General features: G+C 42.1%; 1 protein-coding gene across 1 annotated transcript in view; it reads left to right on the top strand.

The window, feature by feature from the left end:
- Window positions 1-27,625, top strand: part of CDK19 (cyclin dependent kinase 19) — a 411,797-nt gene that overhangs the window by 333,783 nt on the left and 50,389 nt on the right. Inside the window, exons 7-8 of the mRNA XM_069726138.1 lie at window positions 25,850-25,993; window positions 27,213-27,282. Coding sequence (XP_069582239.1) covers window positions 25,850-25,993; window positions 27,213-27,282 — 214 coding nt within the window. The remainder of the gene's footprint in view (window positions 1-25,849; window positions 25,994-27,212; window positions 27,283-27,625) is intronic.

Genomic DNA, 27,625 nt, shown 5'->3' with positions numbered 1-27,625 from the left:
CATTAATATGGAGTTGTCCAGTAGTGCACAACTCCTTTAACCCCATAACGACCACTGGTATGCCTTTTAACAGAGACAGATAAGGGTACTTATTCCTCAGCTATGCTTTTTAAACGCACTGAGAAATGATTATATAGCGCCCCCAGTGTCGGAAAATGTCCTGGGTCTTGTCTACCGCCTTAGTTAGATACAATTTTTTTATTTTATTATTTTTATTTTTTTCATTCTTTGCAGTTAAGCCTAGGGTTGGGGCTAGGGTTAGGGTGTCATGCTCAGTGTAGGAAAGACTAAGTGCAACGCGAATGGATAAGAGGAAGGGAACCCCACACTAGGGAAGAGGGGAGTGAAGACCCCCAGGCAGATCTAACGTCACCCTGTCTGCCCTAAACATCCCTATATAGATTCTGCACCTATCACCGAGCAGGAGCCTAATCCCTGCCTTACTTTGGTGATAAGCCCTACACAGGGAAGGACAGGATGATTACTAGTCAATCCCCATTACCACTAAAAACATCTGGGGTAGACAAAGAAGGGGAACAAGGGGAACACTCATTTTGTGAAGACTTAGAGATGTAACACAGAGGTCCTCTAGCAAAACCAAAGAGGAAGATAGCCAACTTCTATAGCTTGCTCCTGCAACTCCCAGCAGGCTGGGAGTCTACAACACCCAGGTCCAGGTGTGGTAATTGGAGCCGGAGAAAGGTTGCCACTGGGTCAGAGTCAGAAGGGTTAAGAAGGTGTCTGCAAAGCCAAACGCAGAGACCTTCCGCAGCCAGATGCAGTGCAACTGTCTGCAGTCTCTGACACACCGTGACAAAAGATTGGGGTTAGAGCTAGGGTTAGGGTTGAGACTAGGGTTGGGGCTAGGGTTAGGGTTGTGTTGGGGTTAAGGTTGTGTTGGGATTAAAGTTGTCTTGGGATTAAGGTTGTGTTGCGGTTAGGGTTGTGTTGAGGTTAGGGTTGTGTTGAGGTTAGGGTTGTGTTGCGGTTAGGGTTGTGTTGTGGTTAGGGTTATGGTTGTGGTTAGGGTTGGGAATAAGGTTAGGGGTGTTTTGGGGTTGGGGTTAGGGCTGTGTTAGGGTATGAGTTAGATTCGGGGGGTTTCCTCTGTTTAGACACATTAGGGGGTCTGCAAACGCGACATGGTGCCAGACAGTTTTGCATTCAAGAAGTCAAACGGTGCCCCTCCCTTCTAAACCCTGCCATGCCCCCAAACAATGGTTTTCCCTCACATAATCTGGTAGACTGGGACAATATCCTCAGAAATAAGAATACAGATAATAAATGGGAAATGTTTAAGAACATCCTAAATAGGCAGTGTAAGCGGTTTATACCTTGTGGGAATAAAAGGACTAGAAATAGGAAAAACCCAATGTGGCTAAACAAAGAAGTAAGACAGGCAATTAACAGTAAAAAGAAAGCATTTGCACTACTAAAGCAGGATGGCACCATTGAAGCTCTAAAAAACTATAGGGAGAAAAATACTTTATCTAAAAAACTAATTAAAGCTGCCAAAAAGGAAACAGAGAAGCACATTGCTAAGGAGAGTAAAACTAATCCCAAACTGTTCTTCAACTATATCAATAGTAAAAGAATAAAAACTGAAAATGTAGGCCCCTTAAAAAATAGTGAGGAAAGAATGGTTGTAGATGACGAGGAAAAAGCTAACATATTAAACACCTTCTTCTCCACGGTATTCACGGTGGAAAATGAAATGCTAGGTGAAATCCCAAGAAACAATGAAAACCCTATATTAAGGGTCACCAATCTAACCCAAGAAGAGGTGCGAAACCGGCTAAATAAGATTAAAATAGATAAATCTCCGGGTCCGGATGGCATACACCCACGAGTACTAAGAGAACTAAGTAATGTAATAGATAAACCACTATTTCTTATTTTTAGGGACTCTATAGCGACAGGGTCTGTTCCGCAGGATTGGCGCATAGCAAATGTGGTGCCAATATTCAAAAAGGGCTCTAAAAGTGAACCTGGAACCAGAGTTAAACAAAAGGTTAGCTCTTCTCCAGGGGAACGTTAGCAACAAAAAGTCTCTCAAAAGCTTCTTTTCCTCCAAAAACACTTGCAGTAAATCCACACAGTCTCTTTTTAAGATCTCACAGCAGCTTCTCCTTTTCTTCCCGCCTTTTCTCTCTCAGCTCTCACTTCCTACTTTCACTTTACACTCGAGACACTAGACCCCACCCTGCAGCACACATTGTCTCTGGGAGGTCTGTCCTCTGCTGCAACAGGCAAAAACCACAGGGTCCTAGTGCCCTCTCAGTGGGACTACAGTTCACCCTCTTACAAATAGAACCAACAATTGTGGTTCTTACAGTGAATCCACTAACATCGTAAAACATGTTAAAGGCAGGGTATATAATGTCTCTATGGCTTTGTTTTTACGTGAAGTCCTTTTCATTCTTTTTGTTCCTTATCTATTCCTAACTGCCATGTTGACTTCTCTGATCTCTGGCTCATTTCTGTAGGATTCAATTTATTGAGCTCTTCCACATCTTCCTTTTCACATCTTTTCCCTCTTCACTGTGACAAACTCCCCATACTGCCTTGCACAATGCTTTTGGAAACATTCGTCTCATTCAATGTGCTCACTCATAATAAGTGTTAAAAACTATGCCTGATTTTTTATAATGCCACACCCTGTGCCCCATGAATATATTGTCACCACACAATGTAAAATAGTGCCACACAATGTGAAAATAAATGCCTCAAACTCTGCTGAAAAGAGTACTTCTGACACTCCCTTCACTGTAACATGGTGCCACTGGTGATCGTTCTGCTGCTTTCTCTGAGAGTAAACATTGATTTTAGTAAAATATTGCTCAGAATGCTTACTATGTGAGATTGTGTATGTTTAAGGCTCACTAAAGTAAGAGGTTGTTTCTCACAATTATATTTTAGAAACCTTCAAAAACCCTTATAAATGGTTCTAAGGGAATTCATAAATAAACAAAATTGTATAACTACCTCCCGGAATGACTCTCTCCTCAATGTTTTCTCCAATCTGATGTAATTGTCAAAACTGCAGCCGATCAGCAGCTGCTGATTGGCTGCAGCGGTTACATGACAGTGTTTGTCAGGAGACTGATAGAAGACATAGGGCTGGGAGCAGAGGCGTGGTTCCGGTCTGGGAGATAAATGTAGATTATTTTTAATTTATGCAGCATCCAAGAGGCATTAATATGGAGTTGTCCAGTAGTGCACAACTCCTTTAACCCCATAACGACCACTGGTATGCCTTTTAACAGAGACAGATAAGGGTACTTATTCCTCAGCTATGCTTTTTAAACGCACTGAGAAATGATTATATAGCGCCCCCAGTGTCGGAAAATGTCCTGGGTCTTGTCTACCGCCTTAGTTAGATACAATTTTTTTATTTTATTATTTTAATTTTTTTCATTCTTTGCAGTTAAGCCTAGGGTTGGGGCTAGGGTTAGGGTGTCATGCTCAGTGTAGGAAAGACTAAGTGCAACGCGAATGGATAAGAGGAAGGGAACCCCACACTAGGGAAGAGGGGAGTGAAGACCCCCAGGCAGATCTAACGTCACCCTGTCTGCCCTAAACATCCCTATATAGATTCTGCACCTATCACCGAGCAGGAGCCTAATCCCTGCCTTACTTTGGTGATAAGCCCTACACAGGGAAGGACAGGATGATTACTAGTCAATCCCCATTACCACTAAAAACATCTGGGGTAGACAAAGAAGGGGAACAAGGGGAACACTCATTTTGTGAAGACTTAGAGATGTAACACAGAGGTCCTCTAGCAAAACCAAAGAGGAAGATAGCCAACTTCTATAGCTTGCTCCTGCAACTCCCAGCAGGCTGGGAGTCTACAACACCCAGGTCCAGGTGTGGTAATTGGAGCCGGAGAAAGGTTGCCACTGGGTCAGAGTCAGAAGGGTTAAGAAGGTGTCTGCAAAGCCAAACGCAGAGACCTTCCGCAGCCAGATGCAGTGCAACTGTCTGCAGTCTCTGACACACCGTGACAAAAGATTGGGGTTAGAGCTAGGGTTAGGGTTGAGACTAGGGTTGGGGCTAGGGTTAGGGTTGTGTTGGGGTTAAGGTTGTGTTGGGATTAAAGTTGTCTTGGGATTAAGGTTGTGTTGCGGTTAGGGTTGTGTTGAGGTTAGGGTTGTGTTGAGGTTAGGGTTGTGTTGCGGTTAGGGTTGTGTTGTGGTTAGGGTTATGGTTGTGGTTAGGGTTGGGAATAAGGTTAGGGGTGTTTTGGGGTTGGGGTTAGGGCTGTGTTAGGGTATGAGTTAGATTCGGGGGGTTTCCTCTGTTTAGACACATTAGGGGGTCTGCAAACGCGACATGGTGCCAGACAGTTTTGCATTCAAGAAGTCAAACGGTGCCCCTCCCTTCTAAACCCTGCCATGCCCCCAAACAATGGTTTTCCCTCACATAATCTGGTAGACTGGGACAATATCCTCAGAAATAAGAATACAGATAATAAATGGGAAATGTTTAAGAACATCCTAAATAGGCAGTGTAAGCGGTTTATACCTTGTGGGAATAAAAGGACTAGAAATAGGAAAAACCCAATGTGGCTAAACAAAGAAGTAAGACAGGCAATTAACAGTAAAAAGAAAGCATTTGCACTACTAAAGCAGGATGGCACCATTGAAGCTCTAAAAAACTATAGGGAGAAAAATACTTTATCTAAAAAACTAATTAAAGCTGCCAAAAAGGAAACAGAGAAGCACATTGCTAAGGAGAGTAAAACTAATCCCAAACTGTTCTTCAACTATATCAATAGTAAAAGAATAAAAACTGAAAATGTAGGCCCCTTAAAAAATAGTGAGGAAAGAATGGTTGTAGATGACGAGGAAAAAGCTAACATATTAAACACCTTCTTCTCCACGGTATTCACGGTGGAAAATGAAATGCTAGGTGAAATCCCAAGAAACAATGAAAACCCTATATTAAGGGTCACCAATCTAACCCAAGAAGAGGTGCGAAACCGGCTAAATAAGATTAAAATAGATAAATCTCCGGGTCCGGATGGCATACACCCACGAGTACTAAGAGAACTAAGTAATGTAATAGATAAACCACTATTTCTTATTTTTAGGGACTCTATAGCGACAGGGTCTGTTCCGCAGGATTGGCGCATAGCAAATGTGGTGCCAATATTCAAAAAGGGCTCTAAAAGTGAACCTGGAAATTATAGGCCAGTAAGTCTAACCTCTATTGTTGGTAAAATATTTGAAGGGTTTCTGAGGGATGTTATTCTGGATTATCTCAATGAGAATAACTGTTTAACTCCATATCAGCATGGGTTTATGAGAAATCGCTCCTGTCAAACCAATCTAATCAGTTTTTATGAAGAGGTAAGCTATAGGCTGGACCACGGTGAGTCATTGGACGTGGTATATCTCGATTTTTCCAAAGCGTTTGATACCGTGCCGCACAAGAGGTTGGTACACAAAATGAGAATGCTTGGTCTGGGGGAAATTGTGTGTAAATGGGTTAGTAACTGGCTTAGTGATAGAAAGCAGAGGGTGGTTATAAATGGTATAGTCTCTAACTGGGTCGCTGTGACCAGTGGGGTACCGCAGGGGTCAGTATTGGGACCTGTTCTCTTCAACATATTCATTAATGATCTGGTAGAAGGTTTACACAGTAAAATATCGATATTTGCAGATGATACAAAACTATGTAAAGCAGTTAATACAAGAGAAGATAGTATTCTGCTACAGATGGATCTGGATAAGTTGGAAACTTGGGCTGAAAGGTGGCAGATGAGGTTTAACAATGATAAATGTAAGGTTGTACACATGGGAAGAAGGAATCAATGTCACCATTACACACTGAATGGGAAACCACTGGGTAAATCTGACAGGGAGAAGGACTTGGGGATCCTAGTTAATGATAAACTTACCTGGAGCAGCCAGTGCCAGGCAGCAGCTGCCAAGGCAAACAGGATCATGGGGTGCATTAAAAGAGGTCTGGATACACATGATGAGAGCATTATACTGCCTCTGTACAAATCCCTAGTTAGACCGCACATGGAGTACTGTGTCCAGTTTTGGGCACCGGTGCTCAGGAAGGATATAATGGAACTAGAGAGAGTACAAAGGAGGGCAACAAAATTAATAAAGGGGATGGGAGAACTACAATACCCAGATAGATTAGCGAAATTAGGATTATTTAGTCTAGAAAAAAGACGACTGAGGGGCGATCTAATAACCATGTATAAGTATATAAGGGGACAATACAAATATCTCGCTGAGGATCTGTTTATACCAAGGAAGGTGACGGGCACAAGGGGGCATTCTTTGCGTCTGGAGGAGAGAAGGTTTTTCCACCAACATAGAAGAGGATTCTTTACTGTTAGGGCAGTGAGAATCTGGAATTGCTTGCCTGAGGAGGTGGTGATGGCGAACTCAGTCGAGGGGTTCAAGAGAGGCCTGGATGTCTTCCTGGAGCAGAACAATATTGTATCATACAATTAGGTTCTGTAGAAGGACGTAGATCTGGGGATTTATTATGATGGAATATAGGCTGAACTGGATGGACAAATGTCTTTTTTCGGCCTTACTAACTATGTTACTATGTTACTATGTATGGGGTATTGGTGTACTCAGGAGAAATTAAACAACAAATTTCAGGGTCCATTTTCTCCTGATACCCTTGTGAAAATAAAAACGTTTGGGTCTGAAGTACAATTTTTGTGAAAGAAATTTTTTTCCTTCCATATTGCTTTATTTCTCGTGAAGCACCTGAAGGGTTAGTAAACTTCTTGAATGTGGTTTTGCACACCTTGAGGGGTGCAGTGTTTAGAATGGTGTCACTTTTGGGTATTTTCTGTCAAAAGAAATGTTTCCAAAATTGTACTGATATAAAGTTAACATGTGGAAAATGATATTTATTAACTATTTGTGTGACATGACTCTCTGATTTAAGGGCACAAACATTAAAAGTTTGAAAATTGCTAAATTTTCAAAATTTTTGCCAAATTAATTGTTTTCATAAATAAACACAAGTCATGTCGAAGAAATGTTACCACTACCATGAAGTACAATATGTCACAAAAAAAACATTCTCAGAATCAGTGGAATGCGTTGAAGCGTTCCAGAGCTATAATTCATAAATTGACAGTGGTCAGATTTGTAAAAATTGACCTGGACATTAAGTTCAAACTTCGCTCGGTCACTAAGAGGTTAAGGTTTGTTTAGTATACCCTAGAAAAAAAAGTGATAGATATTTTGTGTCCATCTTCCTAATCCATGTCATGGCCAGACCATAGCTGGCATTGCCTTCAGTGCTCCAATAAAAACATGTTTGTTAAGCATTAGATGCCAGCTGTGTCTCTCAGTGCAGAAATTCTTAGATGTGACAGCTCCAGGTGTTGAATGCTTTATAACAGGGAGATACTGGGCAGTCCTCTCTTGTTCTCCAGTGATGACAATATAGTCAGTGCCATCAGAGGAATGTGGAGTTTGATCAGGTGCAGCCATTTATGTTCATTTTAATTATATTTTTGTCCATGCCTTTTATCATCACAATGAATGGTTCTGAAGATCTCCTCAGCCAAAAAAAACAAGCAGTCGATGCTGTGTTGGCTTCTCAGCAATCCTATGTGAGACAAACATTTCCTTAATTCATTTGATTTGATAACAGCTCACAAAATTCTAAGCACATGTATTTCAGCGCATGACTTGTATAAATACATTTATAATGGTGCAAATCAATTCTGCACAGCCATCACAAGTTGATGTCATGTAAAGACACCCGAAATGCAAACTAAACTACACAAAATAATTTCATAGAGAACTTAGTCTCCATATAATCATATTAGCAGTATACGTTTCATTGTTGTTATTAGTTTGAAAAAGCTGTATATTCCAAATGCAAATGAGGGGGATTTGGTGCACCCTTGGTATGGCCAAGAGCTCGGTGCAAGATTACAACCACCTCAATATGCATACTGAACAGTTCCCAGACTCTGATTGGCTATACTCAATTGGCCACAGTGGGCACTACTTGAACCCTAACCGTGGCGCTGCACATGCATGCTAACCATAAAGGAGCCAACGGCATTCTTACAGTACGGAGGCTGGCCCTCCTTTCAACATTGCTTCTGGTCAGTGACTACCTCTTGCTACACCCAGAAATGTAGTGAGTGGCTTTACTGAACTCAACAGGAGTACGTATCTAATTCTCACTGCAGCCACTCACTGTCGCTATTCGGAGCTGCTATCAGGAAGCAATATGTGTGTGTGTCCCTGACTCTTTTATAGTCAGTGTACATGCACTGTCAGTAAGCGTCAGGGAACTACTCAGTATGCAAATTGAGAGGGGCTTAATGGTGTGCCAAGGTGTTGACCTACACCAAGGGTGCACCGAATCCCCCTCATTTGCGTATGGAATATAAAGTGTTTCCAAACTAGTTTCAATAATGAAATGTATTCTGCTAATATGATCCTAATTACCGTATATACTCGAGTATAAGCCGAGATTTTCAGACCACTTTTTTGGGCTGAAAATCCCCCTCTTGGCTTATACTCGAGTCATACCCAGGGGTCGGCAGGGGAGGGGGAGCGGGGGCTGTCTAATTATACTCACCTACTCCTGGCGCGAGGTCCCTGCATGACCCTGCTTCTTCCAGCGCTGCAGCTTCTTCCCGTAGTGAGCGGTCACATGGTACCGCTCATTACAGTAATGAATATGCAGCTCCACCTCCCATAGAGGTGGAGCCGCATATCCAGGAAGAACATGTGGCGCAGGGGAACAGACGTGCAGCGACGGCGCCAGGAGCAGGTAAGTATGATGGGGCAGTGCACGATACTCACCTGCTCCTCGTTCCACCGTCGGCACCGCTGTGTCTTCCGCAGTGACGCTCAGGTCAGAGGGCGCTGTGACGTGATTAGGTCGCGCCGCTCTCTGCCTGAATGTCGACGCAGAGGATGGGAAGACACAGCGGCGGTCAGCGGTGGAACGGGAAAGGTGAGTATAGCAAGTGCCGGGGGCCTGAGAGGTATGTAATTTTTTTTTTTAATCGCAGCAACAGCATATGGGTCAAATATCTGTATGGAGCATCTTGTGTGGCAATGTGCAGCATGATATGGGGGCAAATATCTGTATGGGTCATCTTATCCAACCATGTGCAGCATGATATGGGGGCAAATATCTGTATGGGTCATCTTATCCAACCATGTGCAGCATTATATGGGGGAAAATATCTGTATGGGGCATCTTATCCGGCCATGCGCAGCATAATATGGGGGCAAATATCTGTATGGGGCATCTTATGTGGCCATGTGCAGCATGATATGGGGGCAAATATCTGTATGGGGCATCTTATGTGGGGCCATGTGCAGCATGATATGGGGGCAAATATTTGTATGGGGCATCTGTATGGGGCCATGTGCAGCATTATATGGGGCAAATATCTGTATGGGGCATCTTATGTGGCCATGTGCAGCATGATATGGGGTAAATATCTGTATGGGGCATCTTATGTGGCCATGTGCAGCATGATATGGGGGCAAATATCTGTATGGGGCATCTGTATGGGGCCATGTGCAGCATTATATGGGGGCAAATATCTGTATGGGGCATCTTATGGGGTCATAATTAACATTTGTGGAGCATTATACGGGGCAAATATCTGTATGGAGCATCTTATGTGGCCATGTGCAGCATTATATGGGGGCAAATGTCTGTATGGAGCATCTTATGTGGCCATGTGCAGCATTATATGGGGCAGTTAACTGTATGGGGCATCTTATGGGGCCATGTGCAGCATTATATGGGGCAAATATCTGTATGGAGCATCTTATGGGGCCATGTGCAGCATTATATGGGGCATTTATCTGTATGGAGCATCTTATGGGGCCATAATCCACATTTCTCGAGCATTATACGGGGCAAATGTCTGTATGAAGCATCTTATGGGGTCATAATCAACATTTGTGCAGCATTATATGGGGCATATTTTAATATGGAGCATCTTATGGAGCTCATCATAAACTGTATGGAGCATTATATGGGGCTCCTGATTCAATATTGATATTCAAAAACACTTAACCTACTGATGTCTCAATTAATTTTACTTTTATTGGTATCTATTTTTATTTTTGAAATTTACCAGTAGCTGCTGCATTTTCCATCCTAGGCTTATACTCGAGTCATTAAGTTTTCCGGTTTTTGTGGCAAAATTAGGGGGTTGGCTTATACTCGGGTCGGCTTATACTCGATTATATACAGTAAGTCCCCTATATAACTGTTTTTTTGTTTTGTTTTTAGTTTTTTGCTCGCATTTCATGCGTGACAGACTCCCTTCTAAGGGTACGTGCCCACGATCAGGTATAGTAGCGTTTTGTTCGCAGCATATTTTCGCTGTGTCCAAAATGCTGCGTTCTACATACGCATTTGTCTTTTAGAACTATGCGGATTTACCGCATCTAATGGCAGTCTATTCAGGGAAAGTACGGAGAGGAGACAAGTGTCTCTAACTCTCTGCTACAATAATGAACATGCTGCAGCTCGGAAACCCGCACCGCAGATCAGTTTACACAGCATTAAAAAGAAACACAGTGGCCATTGGATTTCCAAAAATCCCATCCACTGTGCTTTGTAATGTAGAACGCAATATTTTGGACACAGCGAAAATACACTGCGTCCAAACACTACTATTCCTGATCATGGGCGCGTACCCTAATACATATTGCATCTATTGAGGCTGGGTCAGTTGTTAGTACTGTCCCCTTGCAGCACTGGGACCTGATTTCAAGCCCAACCATGAACAAAAACTGCATTTGTAAGTTCTCCTGATATATTTGCATAGTTTCCTCCCACACTCCCAAAAAAAAAGTTGATTAGTTATCTGAATTTCTATGAAATTGGCAATAGTGTGCGGATGTGAGCTCACCATAACTCTAACAGACTGAGTAAATTTCTATTAAGACATGCTGAATATGCTGGCGCCATAGTAGCAGTAGGAGTTAAATAATTAATAAGAATGTCTATTTGCTCACTACCACTACTGGGGCTGGATACGTACACGCACTTAGTGGTCGGGTAATATGCAGATAGTCAGACCACTTTTCCAGTAAGTCATTTCAGGTAATATATCTATCAGAAATAGCTGGCGTGCGCAGAGATACTGTGTCTGAAATGTGCTTGGTCATCTGCCAGTCGTACCATCACGAGTCAGTAGCATCTGGCTGCCTGGCCTGATCTTCAAATAACTGCACCTTTGTTGATTGACATTCACATGTGTAGAACTATTGCGGAGTGATGATTACATCTCAATTCTCAGTATTGTTCAGTGTAGCGGTAGTAGACCCCCTGCATGGTCTTACTTTTTATCTTAACAATGTCTATATAGCCTTATATTTCTTCAGAAAAAAAATGATTTGAAAAGCTTAGAGATTGTGGAGTAGCTCTTTATAATAGCATCATTGCTGAACATTACATTGATTTTTTTCACTTGGATTCTACCACTATCCAAAAAAGCTGTCCTGTACAATTGATATTATTTTAATAATATTAAAATAATATTAATATTTACATACCTGCTAAAGATCCATAGCATTATATATATGGTCATTGGCATTTTATGTGTTCTTAGCATCTTGAGAACCTACAAGTATCACGCTTATCTGGTCTTTCCTTTGTTGACCTTGGTGTTTTCTTCCCATCATTTAGTTGATGCTGAGCCTGACTCCAGCTATTATGTTAGGAATGAGTGGATGAAATTCTTGCGTGACAAGCGAATTGTTAAACACAGGAACTTTTGTGTAGTTTTTTTATTATTATTATTTATTTTACTGTGACTTTAAATGTTTAAATGAATTAGATTTGTGATTTTGAAAGATTAAGGCCAAAGGAATCTCTCGGAATCCAGGCATTGTTATTCCTGAGATTCCTCAAATAATTTGCTTACCTCCTAGCCTAATGTTCTTTATAAAACTAATAAAACACTCTTATGGACACTTAAATCTCCGCAATAAGTTTTTGGTGAGTTTTTGACGCTGTGTACTTTAGCTGCGCCAAAAACTCAGCAAAAGTTTCAGCACAGTGGATGGGATTTATAAAAATCTAATGTCCACTGAGTTTTTTTAATGCAATGTAAACTGACCTGCGGGATCTTCATGAAATCCACATGTCATTTTATCGTGCGTACTCAGAGTTTTATGTAAGGATTTGCGTAATAGAATTGCACTAGGTTTGGAAACCTGCTAAAAATAATGCAATATACACATAACTGTATCAATAGAGTTTTCTCAAAGCCAAATACCAGGAATTATGAAAAACAAAACTTCTTTATTTAAAACATGGCATGCCAAAAAGAGACAAAAACGCAATAAGATGCGATGTTGAGATCAGGGCTCTGAGAAGGACATATCATCGTTTCCTTGTTCTTTTTTACAGTGGAGATACTGTAATTTTTAATGACATTTGATGAATGATTGGGTTTTGTTGTCCTTTGGCAAAATAAATTTGGAGCCCATCAGACGCCTCCCAGATGGTGTTATAGATATGTATCTGCATGTATTTCTCAACATTGAGGAAACAACAAGAAATGGGTAACGTTAATGGCTGAAGATGCTTTGGTTGGCCAAGGAAGCTTTGTACAGCAGATGGAGGATATATCATGCTTATTTTCCCTCAAAATTTGAAAATGTCCAACAGTGCCATTAGCTCAGACCTGGCAGGAACTAGCCACACCGATTTTACTGTTCGGAGAAGCTTGGTAAAAAGTGGTCTTCATAGAAGAACTGCCATAAAAAAGCCATACCATCAGCATTGAACAATGCCAAGTGATTCAAGTGTACGCGAAAATATTGGAATTGGGGCCAAAAAACTCAGGTGCTCTAGGATGATGAGTCAAAATATGAAATATTTGGCTTATAACAAAAAGCAGTTTGTTCACCTAAGGGCTGGAGAGCAGTATAGTGTCTCCAGGCAACAGGGTAGCATAGAAAAGCTTCCTTGTAACTTTGGGCTGCATTTCAGAAAATGGAGTTGGAGATTTGGTCTATATTAATGGTGTCCTCAATGCTGCGAAATATAGTCAGATACTTATGTATCATGCCAATACCATCACGGAAACGTCTGATTGGCTCCAAAATTATTCTGCAACAGGACAAATACCTCAAACATGTAGCCAATGTAACTAAGAACTATTTTCAGCATAAAGAAGAAAAAGGAGTTCTGGAAGTGATGATATGACCCCTCCTTTGAGCCCTGATCTCAACATTATTGAGTCTGTATCTGGAATACACGAAAAGATATTTCAACTTATGTGCCTAGCTCAGTGGTGGTCGGGTTTCAACCTTCCTTACCTCGGCCATGTTTGTGAGCATTGACCACCTTGCACTTCTGGGCACTCCAGGGAGGTTGCAGTTCTGGAATATGACAACACTGGAGGATAATGGGTTCCTGCTTGCTTCATATATAATTTTGAGGTCAGCGCAGGACCTCTTCATCAGGACATGGCTCTCCTCTAAAATGTAGAATCATTGTAAATGAAGGCAGCTGTGTACTGACTACTATTTACCATGAGTTTAAATGTGGTTGGGCATATCACCAATTAGAATAGGATACTCACACTTATCGAACCACATTAGTTTATAGTCCAGTCAAAATACGAAAAAAAAATACTTTACCCTGAACAAATTCCAAGAAAGCGTTTTATTGTTTTTTTTGGTAGTATTACATGTAAGGAAAAACATACTAAAAGTTTACCAAGATAGGGTTACCACAAAGGGTCCAAATGTGACGTCAAAGAATATGGCCGCCAAAGCAGTAAAACTCAAGACCTTTTCACCTTTCTCTGATGAAGTGTCTCTTCGCAACATTATCACCAGTGTCAAAGCAAATAAGGATGTGAATGTCCATAACCTGTTCACCATTGGCAGAGAAATAGTGGCAACAATGGAGGGTCAATCACTGTTTTCAGTTAAGTACAAGCAGTCAATGAAAGCCAAGACCCTGGCATCCAGTGAGGCTATTGATGTTGCTAAGGACAAAACAATAGACCCCACTCTTTTGTTCCAAAGGTTTCTTGTGGTGTCTCAAACTGATGATCTTTCCCTTGATAAGGTGATGGCCTATGACCTTTCACCATACCCACCATCCCTCTTTGAGGCAAAACATCTCTTAAGGTACCTTCACACATAACGATATTGTTAACGATATCGTTGCTTTTTGTGACGTAGCAACGATATCGTTAAGGAAATCGTTATGTGTGACAGCGACCAACGATCAGGCCCCTGCTGGGAGATCGTTGGTCGCTGAGGAAAGTCCAGAACTTCATTTCGTCGCTGGACTCCCTGCAGACATCGCTGAATCGGCGTGTGTGACACCGATACAGCGATGTCTTCACTGGTAACCAGGGTAAACATCGGGTTACTAAGCGCAGGGCCGTGCTTAGTAACCTGATGTTTACCCTGGTTACCAGCGTAAAAGTAAAAAAAACAAACACTACATACTTACCTACCGCTGTCTGTCCCCGGCGCTCTGCTTCTCTGCACTCCTCCTGCACTGGCTGTGAGCGTCGGTCAGCCGGAAAGCAGAGCGGTGACGTCACCGCTCTGCTTTCCGGCCGCTGTGCTCACAGCCAGTGCAGGAGGAGTGCAGAGAAGCAGAGCGCCGGGGACAGACAGCGGTAGGTAAGTATGTAGTGTTTGTTTTTTTTACTTTTACGCTGGTAACCAGGGTAAACATCGGGTTACTAAGCGCAGCCCTGCGCTTAGTAACCCGATGTTTACCCTGGTTACCCGGGGACTTCGAGATCGTTGGTCGATGGAGAGCTGTCTGTGTGACAGCTTTCCAGCGACCAAACAGCGACGCTGCAGCGATCGACATCGTTGTCGGTATCGCTGCAGCGTCGCTGAGTGTGAAGGTACCTTTACGCAAACCAAACAAAGCACAACTGATGGCTGCTATAAAAGAACAGAGTTCAGATGACGCAGTACTCATGGATGTACCAGAAGTGGAACATTATGTTCTTGACGGAGGTTCTCTTCTCCATTGACTGAAGTGGTCAGAAGGAAAGACATATTGTTCAATCGCTGAAGACTATGCATCTTTCACACTAAAGCACTATGGTAAGGCTACGATAATATTTGATAGTTACATTGGAGGACCAAACACTAAGGACATTACCCATCAGCAATGGCGCAAAAAATGAACAAGTAACAAAGTGAACATTGCTGAAGGAACGAAATTTGTCAGGAAAAAGGTGGACTTCCTTTCGAATGTGGAGAACAAACAGTCTCTTCTTAATCTCGTTTCACAGCGCATGAATGACAGAGGTTGCCACATAATACAATCAGAGGGGGATGCAGATGTGGAGATTGCTAAGGCAGCAGTGTCAATGTCATCCAACAAAAGTACTAGTCTCATTGGCGAAGATACAGATCCTTTGGTGTTGTTACTTCATCACGTGTCAACCCGCGATGGCAACAAGCTTTATTTCTACTCGGATAACGGGAGTCCTGCAACAGTATACGACATTAAAGTTATGAAGAAGTTCCTGGGAAACCATGTCTGCAGCAGTCTTCTGTTCCTTCATGCATTCACGGTTTGCGATACCACTTGCGCGGTTTTTGGAATAGGAAAAAAACTCGGTCTACACAAGGTTTTGAAGGGAGACTCGGTCTTAAATAGCTGTGCTAAAATCTTTTCCACACCTAACAAAAACAGAGCTGAGATTGAAGACGCTGGGTGTAAAGCGATGGTGGCATTGTTTGGGGGCAAATCTGGAGACAATCTATCTGCAATGAGCTATTCTACTCTCTGCAAAAAAGTTGGTTCAGCCAAAATCTTTGTTACACCTGAACGACTGCCACCGACCTCCTCTGCAACGAAGTATCATGCCCTTTGGAGTTACCTCCAAGTGATGCTTTGGATGGACAATGGTGAGGCCATGGACACTACTGAATGGGGATGGGAATTGCAGAACAACAGTCTAGTTCCTGTGATAATTGTACTTCACCCATGCCAGAAACACTTCTGAAAATAATTCACTGCAATTGTTCTCGTGGTTGTAGTACACTTCGGTGCACTTGCAAAAGACACGGACTTACCTGTTCACGGGTATGCGGACCATGTCAAGAAGGGCATTGTGACAATATGAGTGAGGAAGCAGTGTCTGATGATGAAGATAGTGACTATTGACCTGACACGTTTATTCAGTGATGAAGTAGGTCTTAAAATGCACTGTGTATTAATTCTATAATTTCTAGAAATGCACATATATGTCATGACGTTATTGATGACGTCATGACCTCGCCTGTCCATGTAGCTAGTATAAAACTTTGTAAAAAAAAATTGTTATATATGAAAATATATAGTTTACAAAATGCAAACTCTTCTGTAACCGAAATTTACAGCTTTGAAATAGGGAAATATTTGTTATTTTTAGTGCGATGGCTGTCATCGTCTTATGACGTCATAGTTAGGTTTGCTATATGTTATGCCTGTGCTGCAGTAATAACATGTGCCAAATTGTCATCTGCCTATAAGTCTCCGGTTACTTGCAGTATAATGGAAACATGATTTTTTCATTTCTCCACTGAACCTATGTTAACAAATCCCCGAATAATGACACAGGTGTGTAAACATTATGTATGCCAGAGGGCAGTATTCTAGTTCTATCAAAGGTTGACCTGCTTCATGTGCGTTTTGCTTGATCAACATAAAACAGAGAAATTGTTTTAGGAAATGGCAAATTGAAATTGATTGCAATACAAAAATTATTCCTTCACCAAAATATGAAGGTGAATTGACCTATAGTGAAGATCAGACCCATCAGTATTAGCAAACAAGATGTTTCCACTGTGCACATGTGATGGAAATTTTCTCTCATGTATTTAACTCTTTGCCACATTGAAAAATACTGAAATTTGCTGCATTTTAGCAAACAAATGAGCATACTATAGATTTAGAAAACTGCCCCATGCTGTTTTTCCACTCATAGAAAATGTCTGTGGCATGTAGATGAGCCTTGGATGAGACTTGGATTTTAAAATTGACAAATGGCAGGTCTCACCAAATACAGTCTATAGCAAATCTGTCTGTCAAGCAGAGCCGGAAAGGGAGAAGTCAGCATGGTAACACAAGCCCCACACTTTTTATAAATAAACACACGAACACCAATAAAATGTGGATAAAAATGGCCGTCCAAAGACAAAAGAAAAAGAATGGACTAAACAAGGCCTGCACAACCGCATAATATGAAAAATATATATAACATCATTTTATTAAACACCACAGAAAAAAGGCATAAAACCACTTAAAATACAACAGTGTGTACAACACCCCTATATATCCAAAAATACATGCAGCAGATAATACAGAAAAATCACACCTGTAGGCTACTATAAGTATATATATAAACCACCTACTGATAGATATAAATGTGCCCCAGAAGAATCAAAAATGGGGGGGCACAATGCGTCCTAAATGCAAAAGGTAGAGACTCTAGGAATGTAAATACACCCCCAAGATCACCTAATGGTGAGTCAATATGTCTAAAATGACACAAGAAACATGTGTCATGTTTCTTGTGTCATTTTAGACATATTGACTCACCATTAGGTGATCTTGGGGGTGTATTTACATTCCTAGAGTCTCTACCTTTTGCATTTAGGACGCATTGTGCCCCCCCATTTTTGATTCTTCTGGGGCACATTTATATCTATCAGTAGGTGGTTTATATATATACTTATAGTAGCCTACAGGTGTGATTTTTCTGTATTATCTGCTGCATGTATTTTTGGATATATAGGGGTGTTGTACACACTGTTGTATTTTAAGTGTTTTTATGCCTTTTTTCTGTGGTGTTTAATAAAATGATGTTATATATATTTTTCATATTATGCGGTTGTGCAGGCCTTGTTTAGTCCATTCTTTTTCTTTTGTCTTTGGATATATATATTAGTGGACTGGGTATTGCACCCGCTGTATACCTATAATACAGCTAGAGTGCACCCTTAATTTATATATTTTGTGATAAAAATGGCTGTGGCGTTTATTTTTGAGTTACTTCAAGTAAAGATTTATTCACTCAACAAATACACAATTAGAACTCCGTGAAAAGAATTAAATCATATCCAACTCTACCAAATCCACCCGAAAGCCGGGCGATTTTCTCACAAAATAAACGACACGACAAACCTAAATAAAAGGGGAGGGAGGGAGGGATCTTTAGTCTACATGTGGAAACTGACGTAATAACAAAAACAGCTGATATTTATAGCACACATCTTCCCGCACTTTTAACAGGAGCCAATCAAAACAACCACAAAAAGCGGGAAGAAAAACTAGAAGGAACCAGATAAAAACCTGCTCGTGCCTAGCACAACTTACCACTGGTTCATTAACCCTTTTAACAAAAACTCCAAATAAACATACCAAAAATAACAGATTAACCGGGGGCTGTGTTATCATGCGACCCCCCCTCATATTCCATTGAGGGGAGGGCTTTCAGGAGCTGCCCCCTGTGATTGGTTCACTTAGGCTATGTTCACATTTGCGTTGTGCGGTGCTGTGTCTGCGACACAACGCAAAAAAGAACGCATGCAAAACGCATCATTTTGTGACACATGCGTCCTTTTTTGGCATGATTTTGGACCCCCAAAAAATGCAACTTGCTGCGTCCTCTGCGCCCTGACGCTTGCGCCAAAAAAGACGCATGCGTCACAAAACGCATGACAACGCATGTCCATGCGCCCCCATGTTAAATATAGGGGCGCATGACGCATGCGTTGCCGCGGCTGCGCCCGACGCAGCCCCGCAAAATGCTAATGTGAACGTAGCCTTAGTCATCTCATTCCCAGCTACCTATTCAAGTTATGATTTATCTGAAATACAGAGATTCAGAGTAGAACATAGATATTTGTAGAAATGAATTATTTCCATTGTTTGTATTGCCTGTGGCTTGGGCAGCATGAATTACTTAGCAGATTCCCTTAAAAAAAAAAAAGAAAAACCTCACCCCCCCAAACACACACGAAAAAGTGCATAACTTGCATACACAAATTACATACTTTTATGGCTAGTAACTGGAAAGAAAATACTTCACCCTCTTTGAATCTTTGAGAGTTGCACCACCCTTTTACAGTGGGTATGGAAAGTATTCATACCCCATTAAAATTTTCACTCTCTGTTTCATTGTAGCCATTTGGTAAATTCAAAAAAGTTATTTTTTTTTCTTATTAATGTACACTCTGCACCCTATCTTGATTGAAAAAAAAAAACAGAAATGTAGAAATTTTTGCTAATTTATTAAAAAAAAACAAAACTGAAATATCTCATGGTCATAAGTATTCAGACCCTTTGCTCAGTATTGAGTAGAAGCACCCTTTTGAGCTAGTACATCCATGAGTCTTCTTGGGAATGATGCAACAAGTTTTTCACACCTGAATTTAGGGATTCTCTGCCATTCTTCCTTGCAGATCTTCTCCAGTTCCATCAGGTTGGATGGTGAACGTTGGTAGACAGCCATTTTCAGGTCTCTCCAGATATGTTCCATTGGGTTTATGTCAGGGCACTGGCTTGGCCAGTCAAGAGTTGTTCTGAAGCCACTCCTTTGTTATTTTAGCTGTGTGCTTAGGGTCATTATCTTGTTGGAAGGTGAACCTTCGGCCAAGTCTGAGATCTAGAGCACTCTGGAAGAGGTTTTCATCCAGGATATCGCTGTACTTGGCCGCATTCATGTTTCCTTCAATGGCATCCAGTCATCCTATCCCTGCAGCTGAACAACACCCCCATAGCATGATGCTGCCACCACCATGTTTCACTGTTGGGATTGTATTGGGCAGGTAATGAGCAGTGTCTGGTTTTCTCCACACATACTGCTTAGAATTGTCACCAAAAAGGTCTATTGTCCTCTCATCAGACCAGAGAATCTTATTTCTCATAGTCTGGGAGTCCTTCATGTGTTTTTTTTTAGCAAACTCTATGCGAGCTTTCATATGTGTTGCACTGAGCAGAGGATTCTGTCAGGCCACTCTGCCATAAAGGCCTTACTGGTGGAGGGCTGCAGTGATAGTTGACTTTTTGGAACTCCCATCTCCCTACTGCATCTCTGGAGCTCAGCTGTAGTGATCTTGGGTTCTTCTTTACCTCTCTCACCATGGTTTTTCTCCCACAATTGCTTACTTTGGCTGGACAGACAGGTCTAGGAAGACTTCTGGTGGTGCCAAACGTTTTCCATTTAAAGGGAACCTGTCCCCCCCCCCCCCCCCCCCGGCGTTTGAAACTAAAAGAGCCACCTTGTGCAGCAGTAATGCTGCATTCTGACAAAGTGGCTCTTTTAGTTATTGGTGCTGTAAATGCAGAAATAATCCGTTTTGTAATTTGTCCGAAATACCTGTCTTCAGGCAGGTCTTTCCCCCCCTGCTGCAGACGCCTCACAGCCTTCACTCAAGTCTTCTTGGCGCCGGGCGCAGCAGGGGGGGAAAGACCTGCCTTCAGGACTGAAGACAGGTATTTCTGCATTTACAGCACCAATAACTAAAAGAGCCTACTTGTCAGGATGCAGCACTACTGCTGCACAAGGTGGCTCTTTTAGTTTCAAACGCCTGGGGGGGGGGGGAGGGGGTGACAGGTTCCCCTTAAGGATTATGTAGGCCACTGTGCTCTTATGAACCTTGAGTACTGCAGAAATTTTGTTGTAACCTTGGCCAGATCTGTGCCATGCCACAATTCTGTCTCTGAGCTCCTTGGCCAGTTCATCTGGCCTCATGATTCTCATTTGGTCTGACATGCACTGTGAGCTGTGAGATCTTACATAGTTAGGTGTGTGCCTTTCCAAATCAAGTCCTATCAGTTTAATTAAACACAGCTGGACTCCAATGAAGGAGTAGAAACATCTCAAGGAGGATCACAAGGAAATGGACAGCAAGTGACTTAAATATGAGTGTCTGAGCAAAAGGGTCTTAATGCTTATGACTGTGATATTTCAGTTTTTCTTTTTTTTTTTTTATTATATTTGCAAAAATTTATCCTGTTCTGTTTTTTCAGTCAAGATGGGGTGCAGAGTGTACCTTAATGTGGAAGAGTGAAAAATTTAAAGGGGTCTGAATATTTTCCGCACCCACTGCAGGCCCTGCACTAGGCACAGCAACGTATGTCCTGGGGCTTTCCATTTAATTTATGTACAGTTGTGACTATAGAGTACTGTGCAGATGTTTTAGGCAGGTGTGGAAGAAATTCTGCAAAGTAAGACTGCTATCAAAAATAGAAGTGTTAAGATTGTGTGCACACAGTTTGTTTTTGATGCATTTTCTCTGTAAATGGGCCAAAAAAGCTATGGAATCCTTATGCAAGCTAATGCAATGAGAATCCTGAAGTGTTGTGCACATGATCAATAATTTCCTTTGAGTTTTTGCAGTTCATTTTTTTCTGCAGCATGTCAATTCTTTATGCGTTTCTTGTTATGAATAGGTAATTCAGAACCACAATGGACCTTGAAGTTCAGAGCACACAAGTGACCTGACAAAAACCACAAAACATAGGACGAGCTCTGAGACGTGGAAACTCTGCTGACCGCAATCCCTAAACCTATAAAACCACACTAGAGGTAGCCGTGGATTGCGCCTAACTCTCCCTATGCAACTCGGCACAGCCTGAGAAACTAGCTAGTCCTGAAGATAGAAAAATAAGCCTACCTTGCCTCCGAGAAACTCCCCAAAGGAAAAGGCAGCCCCCCACATATAATGACTGTGAGTTAAGATGAAAATACAAACACAGAAATGAAATAGATTTAGCAAAGTGAGGCCCGACTTACTGAATAGACCGAGGATAGGAAAGATAGCTTTGCGGTCAACACAAAAACCTACAAACAACCACGCAGAGGGGCAAAAAGACCCTCCGCACCGACTAACGGTACGGAGGTGCTCCCTCTGCGTCTCAGAGCTTCCAGCAAGCAAGCAAAACCAAGAAAGCAAGCTGTACAGAAAATATAGCAACAAAAGAAACACAAGCAGAACTTAGCTTATGCTGAGCAGACAGGCCACAGGAACGATCCAGGAGGAAGCAAGAGCAATACTAGAACATAGACTGGAGGCCAGGATCAAAGCACTAGGTGGAGTTAAATAGAGCAGCACCTAACGACTTAACCTCATCACCTGAGGAAGGAAACTCAGAAGCCGCACTACCACTCGTGACCACAGGAGGGAGCTTGGCCACAGAATTCACAACAGTACCCCCCCCTTGAGGAGGGGTCACCGAACCCTCACCAGAGCCCCCAGGCCGACCAGGATGAGCCATATGAAAGGCACGAACAAGATCGGCAGCATGGACATCAGAGGGAAAGACCCAGGAATTATCTTCCTGACCATAACCCTTCCACTTAACCAGATACTGGAGTTTCCGTCTCGAAACACGAGAATCCAAAATCTTCTCCACTATATACTCCAACTCCCCCTCCACCAAAACCGGGGCAGGAGGATCAACAGATGGAACCACAGGCGCCACGTATCTCCGCAACAATGACATATGGAATACGTTATGGATGGAAAAAGAATCTGGAAGGGTCAAACGAAAAGACACAGGATTAAGTACCTCAGAAATCCTATACGGACCAATGAAACGAGGCTTAAATTTAGGAGAGGAAACCTTCATAGGAATATAACGAGATGACAACCAAACCAAATTCCCAACACGAAGTCGGGGACCCACACAGCGTCTGCGATTAGCGAAACGTTGAGCCTTCTCCTGGGACAAGGTCAAATTGTCCACTACATGAGTCCAAATCCGCTGCAACCTGTCCACCACAGTATCCACACCAGGACAGTCCGAAGACTCAACCTGCCCTGAAGAGAAACGAGGATGGAACCCAGAATTGCAGAAAAACGGTGAAACCAAGGTAGCCGAGCTGGCCCGATTATTAAGAGCGAACTCAGCCAACGGCAAAAAGGACACCCAATCATCCTGATCAGCAGAAACAAAAGATCTCAGATATGTTTCCAAGGTCTGATTGGTTCGTTCAGTCTGGCCATTTGTCTGAGGATGGAAAGCCGAGGAAAAAGTCAAATCAATGCCCATCCTAGCACAAAATGCTCGCCAAAACCTCGAAACAGACTGGGAACCTCTATCAGAAACGATGTTCCCTGGAATGCCATGTAAACGAACCACATGCTGGAAGAACAATGGCACCAAATCAGAGTAGGAAGGTAATTTAGACAAAGGTACCAAATGGATCATCTTAGAGAAGCGATCACAAACTACCCAAATGACCGACATTTTTTGAGAGACGGGGAGATCCGAAATAAAATCCATAGAGATATGTGTCCAAGGCCTCTTCGGGACCGGCAAGGGCAAAAGCAACCCACTGGCACGAGAACAGCAGGGCTTAGCCCGAGCACAAATCACACAGGACTGCACAAAAGAATGCACATCCCGCGACAGAGACGGCCACCAAAAGGATCTAGCCACCAAATCTCTGGTACCAAAGATTCCAGGATGACCAGCCAACACCGAACAATGAAGCTCAGAGATAACTTTATTCGTCCACCTATCAGGGACAAACAGTTTCTCTGCTGGGCAACGATCAGGTTTATTAGCCTGAAATTTTTGCAGCACCCGCCGCAAATCAGGGGAGATGGCAGACACAATTACTCCCTCTTTGAGAATACCCGCCGGCTCAGGCAAACCCGGAGAGTCGGGCACAAAACTCCTAGACAGGGCATCCGCCTTCACATTTTTAGAGCCCGGAAGGTACGAAACCACAAAGTCAAAACGGGAGAAAAACAGCGACCAACGAGCCTGTCTAGGATTCAACCGTTTGGCAGACTCGAGATAAGTCAAGTTCTTGTGATCAGTCAAGACCACCACTCGATGCTTAGCTCCTTCAAGCCAATGATGCCACTCCTTGAATGCCCACTTCATGGCCAGCAACTCTCGATTGCCAACATCATAATTTCGCTCAGCAGGCGAAAACTTCCTGGAAAAGAAGGCGCATGGCTTCATCACCGAGCAATCAGCACCTCTTTGCGACAAAACAGCCCCCGCTCCAATTTCAGAAGCATCAACCTCAACCTGGAACAGAAGCGAAACATCTGGTTGACACAACACAGGGGCAGAAGAAAAATGACGCTTTAACTCTTGAAAAGCTTCCACAGCAGCAGAAGACCAATTGACCACATCAGCACCCTTCTTGGTCAAATCGGTCAATGGTTTAGCAATACTAGAAAAATTACAGATGAAGCAAAGATAAAAATTAGCAAAGCCAAGGAACTTTTGCAGACTCTTCAGAGATGTCGGCTGAGTCCAATCATAAATGGCCTGGACCTTAACAGGGTCCATCTCGATGGTAGAAGGGGAAAAAATGAACCCCAAAAATGAAACCATCTGAACACCAAAGAGACACTTTGATCCCTTCACAAACAAAGAATTAGCACGCAGGACCTGGAACACCATTCTGACCTGCTTCACATGAGACTCCCAATCATCCGAGAAGACCAAAATATCATCCAAGTATACAATCAGGAATTTATCCAGGTACTCTCGGAAGATGTCATGCATAAAGGACTGAAATACTGATGGAGCATTGGCAAGTCCGAATGGCATAACTAGGTACTCAAAATGGCCCTCGGGCGTATTAAATGCAGTTTTCCATTCATCGCCCCGTTTAATACGCACAAGATTATATGCACCACGAAGATCTATCTTGGTGAACCAACTAGCCCCCTTAATCCGAGCAAACAAATCAGATAGCAGCGGCAAGGGGTACTGAAATTTGACCGTGATTTTATTTAGAAGGCGATAATCAATACAAGGTCTCAGCGAACCATCCTTCTTGGCCACAAAAAAGAACCCTGCTCCCAATGGCGATGATGACGGCCGAATATGACCCTTCTCCAAGGATTCTTTTACGTAACTCCGCATAGCGGCGTGCTCAGGTACAGATAAATTAAACAGTCGACCCTTAGGAAACTTACTACCAGGAATCAACTCGATAGCACAATCACAATCCCTATGCGGAGGTAGGGCATTGGACTTGGGCTCATCGAATACATCCCGGTAATCAGACAAGAACTCTGGGACCTCAGAAGGGGTGGATGATGAAATAGACAGAAATGGAACATCACCATGTACCCCCTGACAACCCCAGCTGGACACAGACATTGCTTTCCAATCTAATACTGGGTTATGGACTTGTAGCCATGGCAACCCCAACACGACCACATCATGCAGATTTTGCAACACCAGAAAGCGAATATCCTCCTGGTGCGCAGGAGCCATGCACATGGTCAGCTGGGTCCAATACTGAGGCTTATTCTTGGCCAAAGGCGTAGCATCAGTCTTTTGAGCCCCTTTTAATCGCTTCATGTTTCCAAAGATGCCAAGTGGTTAAAATAAGGGAGCTGACCGGTCTGCTGTTTTCCACTTTGAACTTCAAAAAATAAGTCAATCGCAAGGTTTCAAAGACACCTGGAAGCTGCCCGAGCATCTTTTTTCTATAATTTTTCCAGCATCTTTGTTTCAAAAACCTCTAGAAGTTTCTTCATTATTGAAAGGAGGTTAAAAAATAAGCTGGAAAATGTCAGTAAAAAAGAAGACACAAAAACTATTATAAAAAAATATGCAAACGGTCATAAACATTGAAAGAGTGCTCAGAAAATAAATCAAATGCTGGTACTTCCTGAAGCATTTTCTTCGTGAAAAACTGCATGCTCACCCACCTGGAAAAGATTATTTTACTTTACAGCATTTTTTCCACATCTGCATAAAACGTTTGCACAGTACTGTGTATGTATGTTCGTGTGCATAACATATATAGCTTATATATAGAGTGGATCAACCATTACGAGCGTGATACCTGAAATATTCATGACAACACACCTTTTTCTTTTAACAGATATCTGGGCGATTGGCTGCATTTTTGCTGAATTGTTAACATCGGAACCTATTTTTCATTGTCGTCAAGAAGATATCAAGACAAGTAACCCATTCCATCATGACCAGCTGGATCGTATATTTAGTGTAATGGGATTTCCTGCAGGTATATGACTTTGGCATAGTATGACCAGCTGTGTTTGTCTGTTGGACAGGGCACCCATTTATTTTTAGTATTTTATTATATGGAAATAATAACAGTTTATACAGATATCCAATGTGTGCATAAAAAACAATTTAAAGTAAGTAAAGGATGGCACTATCTATCTGTGGAGCTGCCAAATGGATATCTGCACTGAGCACATAGCAGTTATGTGATAAACCTTATAAGGGTGGAAGCGGATAATCAGCCCACAAGCGTTCTTCTACTTCTAAAGATGTCTGGACAGTTGGCAGATTGTCCTGAACACCATAATTGCCCTTTGTGTGGGTCATATGATGAGATACATGATGAAAGCATTCAGCATATTGTTATCATATTTTATGATGTTCTCTATATCAGCTACTTTTTCTAAATATAAGCTGTCTGAATATATGATCTCATAATTACTATAATTACTTCAGACAAGCTGTTATTCAGGGAACGATAGTTCATAAGAACTCTCGTTACCAACTATCAGCTTTTCTAAACAGTCCAGCAATCACATGGCAAATGCTCATTTGTTAGTTGTGACGATTTTTAGGTTGGCTTAAAAATCATTCTCGGGAGCACATATCCCCATATAAACTGGTGATGTGCTGATATTCCTTTCACATAAAGCAATCATACTAAAGGGAATCTGTCACCAGGATCTTGCTACCTCTTCTGAGAGCAGCTTAATGTACAAAGTGAGACTCCAGTTCCTGTGATGTATCACTTAGCTTACTGGGTGCAGCAGATGTGACACAATCAGAGTTTTAAGATGTAGCATGTAGCAGAGCTCAGAAAGCTAGCCCTGCGCACCCTACAGCTTTCTGTGTACATTGTCTATTGACAGTGAGCCGCTTATCAGAAGAGGGAGCGTGGTCTGACCAGGGCTCACGCAAGCACCAGTCAAGGAAGTGATCTCCTGGTGATAGATCATTAATTGTAAGGAAACAACAGCACACAGCATAATAAGTAACACATTCTTGAAATCTGTGTCTCAGCCCCTATATCATGCTGCCCTCAGGTTACATATCAAGGTCCCACTCACAGATTCCCTTTAATGAAGGTAAGCTACTGCTGACCGACTTGTATATAGCTGATCACCTGTCTAACAGCATGTATCAACCCATCTAAAGGGGCCATAAAAGACTGTCTCAATTGTCCTGAGTAGAATAGTAAATCATTGCTGTCTGTTCAGATAAAGATTGGGAAGATATCAGAAAGATGCCAGAATATCCTACTCTTCAAAAAGACTTCAGAAGAACCACGTAAGATTATATAATTTTATTTTTATTTTTTTCAAAGAAACTTGTCTTCTTGTTTTGACATATTGGAGGCTGGGTATAACAGTAGACAATGCCCCATTATACCCCATTATATTTTTATGAATTAACTTCTGAATATACTTCAAGGCCAGATTAACAATGTTCATATGTTAGACCCCTTGATAGTGTACATACAGATGAAATATTTGTCTATATAAAATACTCATACTAAAGTTTGTATGGTATCTATTAATATGAAAAGTACATGATCTAAAGCCCCTCCACAAATTAGTACTCACATTATACTGAGCTGTGGTGCTTATAGCAGGCTACGGTTATAATATGC

The sequence above is a fragment of the Ranitomeya imitator genome, chromosome 5 (genome assembly GCF_032444005.1).
Source record: "Ranitomeya imitator isolate aRanImi1 chromosome 5, aRanImi1.pri, whole genome shotgun sequence".
Classification (NCBI taxonomy): Eukaryota; Metazoa; Chordata; class Amphibia; order Anura; family Dendrobatidae; genus Ranitomeya; species Ranitomeya imitator.
Note: the sequence above shows the minus strand (reverse complement) of the source record. Positions and strands in the feature narration are given on the sequence as shown.